At 42.7% G+C, this 3,532-nt stretch overlaps 1 protein-coding gene across 1 annotated transcript in view; it reads left to right on the top strand.

The window, feature by feature from the left end:
• Positions 1–3,532, top strand: part of LOC119838741 (structural maintenance of chromosomes protein 1A) — a 17,996-nt gene that overhangs the window by 8,360 nt on the left and 6,104 nt on the right. Inside the window, exons 14-19 of the mRNA XM_038364834.1 lie at positions 195–317; positions 692–823; positions 1,200–1,265; positions 1,671–1,804; positions 2,184–2,305; positions 2,848–3,029. Of these exons, the coding sequence (XP_038220762.1) occupies positions 195–317; positions 692–823; positions 1,200–1,265; positions 1,671–1,804; positions 2,184–2,305; positions 2,848–3,029 (759 nt within the window). The remainder of the gene's footprint in view (positions 1–194; positions 318–691; positions 824–1,199; positions 1,266–1,670; positions 1,805–2,183; positions 2,306–2,847; positions 3,030–3,532) is intronic.

Here is a 3,532-nt window from a genome sequence, read left to right as displayed (position 1 = left end):
CCCTGTGCCCTATGTTCCATGCCCTGTGTCACACGCCCTGTGCCCTGTGTTCTATGACGTATGCTCTGTCTTCAGACGTATTGGCACTTCTAGGCAAAGTGAAGGTTCCAGAAGCAGCCAGATGTTACCTAGCTATAAAAAAAAAACCTATCATACCTATCTTCCTCCCTCTCACGGCCGCTCTCCTCCCGCAGGCGCTCGCGCTGGACGGCACGTTCTACCAGAAGTCCGGTATCATATCGGGCGGCTCGCTCGACCTGGCGCGCAAGGCGAAACGCTGGGACGAGAAGCACCTGTCGCAGTTGAAGGCTAAAAAGGTGCGAGCTGATTTTGTTATGTTACGTGATATATTTTAACATTGTCTAACTGATATACAGGATCAAAACAATTGCAAGGTTTGTTTGTTTGTGTGTTTGAACGCGGTAATCTTAGGAGCTATTGGACTAATTTCAAAAATTCTCTAATCGTACGATATATGCTGTACACTATAATATGTCCACCAAAGGCGAAACCGCGTGGACCGCTAGTATTATATAATCGAACATAATATATGCACTTGAGCAAAGAAAACGCAGGTGTGTTTCCTTTGCTCCAGTGCTCACAGACATTTTCTGAAATCATTTGAATTGGCTGTTATTTAATAAAATGACTATTTATTCATCTCTTCTTCTTCTATCTCATCTTCCAACAGGAGAAACTGACAGAGGAGCTCCGCGAGTCGATGAAGAAGTCGCGCAAAGAGTCCGAGCTGACGACCGTCGACTCGCAGATCCGCGGCCTCGAGTCGCGGCTCAAGTACGCGCTCTCCGACAGGGACGCTACGGTGCGTGTGCGCAGACAAACGGACAGACATACACACATACGTACTCTATACATGATGAAAAAGATATATACAAATCTATATTCCTCTGTATATATTCAAATCCATACATTCTGATTTAAATGGTTGCCACTTCATGGAAACTGTTTTTAGAGTATTGTTTCCACAATTGTAATGAGTCTCAATATTTTTTTCTGCCTAAAAATTCCGTGAACATAAAGTAGGCTTTAAACTAAACTAGACTTACGTAAAAAAAAATAATAATAATAATAAATTGTCTAAATTAATTTTCGAAAAACCAGAAGACACGGCTGTGTCTAGTTCAGATGTGGCATTTAGTTTACCATTTAATAATAATAATAACTATTAATAATTTCAGCTGAAACAAATCAAGGCGTTAGACGCGGAGCTCGCTGAGTTGGAACACAAGATGGATATGTTCGGCGTAAGTGAACAATATACATACGAGTTACTCGTCAATTAAATGCCTAAGTTACTTTAGATCCGGCTCGAAGGACCTTTGTCTTTGGTTGCTATTTGTAATGCTTTAGATGAAAAATGAGATGGGAGGAAAACTGATCAATTTGAATTGGTTTAATGGTCGTGAGGTATTGATTTGATAATTAAATAAGATATCTTATGAAAAAAAAAATAATTCTGAGTGATCACACAGTATGGTTGGATATATTTGTTCAGTAATAATGCCTATAAACAATCTCAAACTTACTTTCTCTCTGTTAACCAAGCCACTGCCACTTGCCTAACTGTTATAAATTTTTCCAAACTTTAAACTCGAAAAATGCATGACGAATAAAGGAGAAAATTATAAAAGTAACATTTCAAATTCCAGCCGCAAATCGAGGAGATAGAGCGCACGATCTGCGCACGCGACGCCAAGATACAAGAGATCAAGGAGAACATGAACAACGTCGAGGACGTGGTGTTCCGCGCCTTCTGCAGGGACATCGGGGTTGCCAACATACGGTATGGCCATTTGTTTATTTCCCATATTAAATTGTGTGAATGCTTCTTAGTTTGATCTATTTTCTCTCTTTATAAAAGTGTCACTAAATCACAAGTTACAAAAACTTATTAAGAGCTGGATTAGATATAATAATTTTGAGTATGCAAATAAAAAAAATATACAATGACTTGCTGTAACCCGCAGCGTCGCTCGCGTGGTACTCGGGTAGAAACCCTATGTACTAATCTAGACTATAATTTTTGTCTGATTTTTCAAAATCCAAACGATCAAATTTCATACAGATACGATGGGCTGTTTTCACAAATATCCATTCATCCAAGTACGATTTCTGTCTTTAATTATATAATTGATGCATTCTTCATGCTTGTGCATCTCCAGGCAGTACGAAGAGCGCGAGCTGCGCGCGCAACAAGAGCGCGCCAAAAAGCGTATGGAGTTCGAGGCTCAGATCGACCGCATCGCTTCCAACCTCGAGTTTGAGCGCTCTCGAGACACGCAGAGTGAGTGAATATTATATAGTCATTATCATCAACTCATATATGTTCCCACAGCTGGGACATAGGCCTCCCATGAGGGTTTAGGTCATAATCTACCCACGCTGGCCAAGTGCGACTTGGCAGATACCACATGTCGTCGAATTTTTAATTCTCAGACTGGCCGGTTTTCTTACGATGTTTTCCTTCACCGTTTCGAGCAGTGGTGATGTTATCCACATGTGCAGATAAATTGAAAAATCAATTTATTTCTTGCACGGTCACCTGGTCTCGAACCTCGACTTGTCGATTTGGAAGTCCGAGGTCCTCATCACTGACCACATCACCACTATTTTTTGTGAATATATAGTGTTACGGTGCAATACATAATGTAATAACGCATTTGAATATAAACATATATGAAAAATTTTAAATTTGAAAAACATTATTTTATTTCGAACTGGATTTAAAACGGTCGCTTCGCTCTCCGAACGTCGTTTTTTCGAACGGAAAGTTTTCTCAATGGTCCTTCGAGCCGGATCTTGATTAACATTGGCGAGTGCGCGCAGAGAACGTGACGCGGTGGGAGCGCACGGTGCAGGACGGCGAGGACGAGCTGGAGGCCAACCGGCAGGCGGAGGCCAAGCAGCGCCAGGACATCGACCGCGAGCTGCGCCGCGCCGACGCGCTCAAGGCCGACCGCGCCGCCGCGCGCGCCGCGCTCGACGCCGCCGACGAGCTCTCCGCGCAGGTACCCCCCCACCGCACCCCGGGCATTGGTAGACAAACGAACATAAGGGCGCTCGCATAAACATTTGTTATGCGACTCCTCAACGAAAAAAAGTGTTCCAATATTGGTCTGGCGTTTATATTCAACGTTTATATACATCTGCACTCTCAAAAGTATAATACGTTCAAATATTCTAAACTAGCTGCGCCTCGCGTTTTCACCCGCATAAATCCGTATCCCGTAGGAATATCGGGATACAAAGTTGGCTATATGTTATTCCAGTTGTCCAGCTGTCTACACACCAAATTTCATTGCAATCGGTTCAGTAGTTTTTGTGTGAAAGAGCAACAAACACACACAAATCCTAACAAACTTTCGTATTTATGATATTAGTAGGAAGTAAGATAATCCAAAACATATTTGACATTTTTACTATTCCCGCCACGTGCACTAACACACGCCACCCTCCGGCAGGCGCGCAAGGACCTCGCGAACATCCAGAAGGACATAGCGAGCGTGCAGAA

This window comes from Zerene cesonia, unplaced genomic scaffold, assembly GCF_012273895.1.
Source record: "Zerene cesonia ecotype Mississippi unplaced genomic scaffold, Zerene_cesonia_1.1 Zces_u004, whole genome shotgun sequence".
Classification (NCBI taxonomy): Eukaryota; Metazoa; Arthropoda; class Insecta; order Lepidoptera; family Pieridae; genus Zerene; species Zerene cesonia.
Note: the sequence above shows the minus strand (reverse complement) of the source record. Positions and strands in the feature narration are given on the sequence as shown.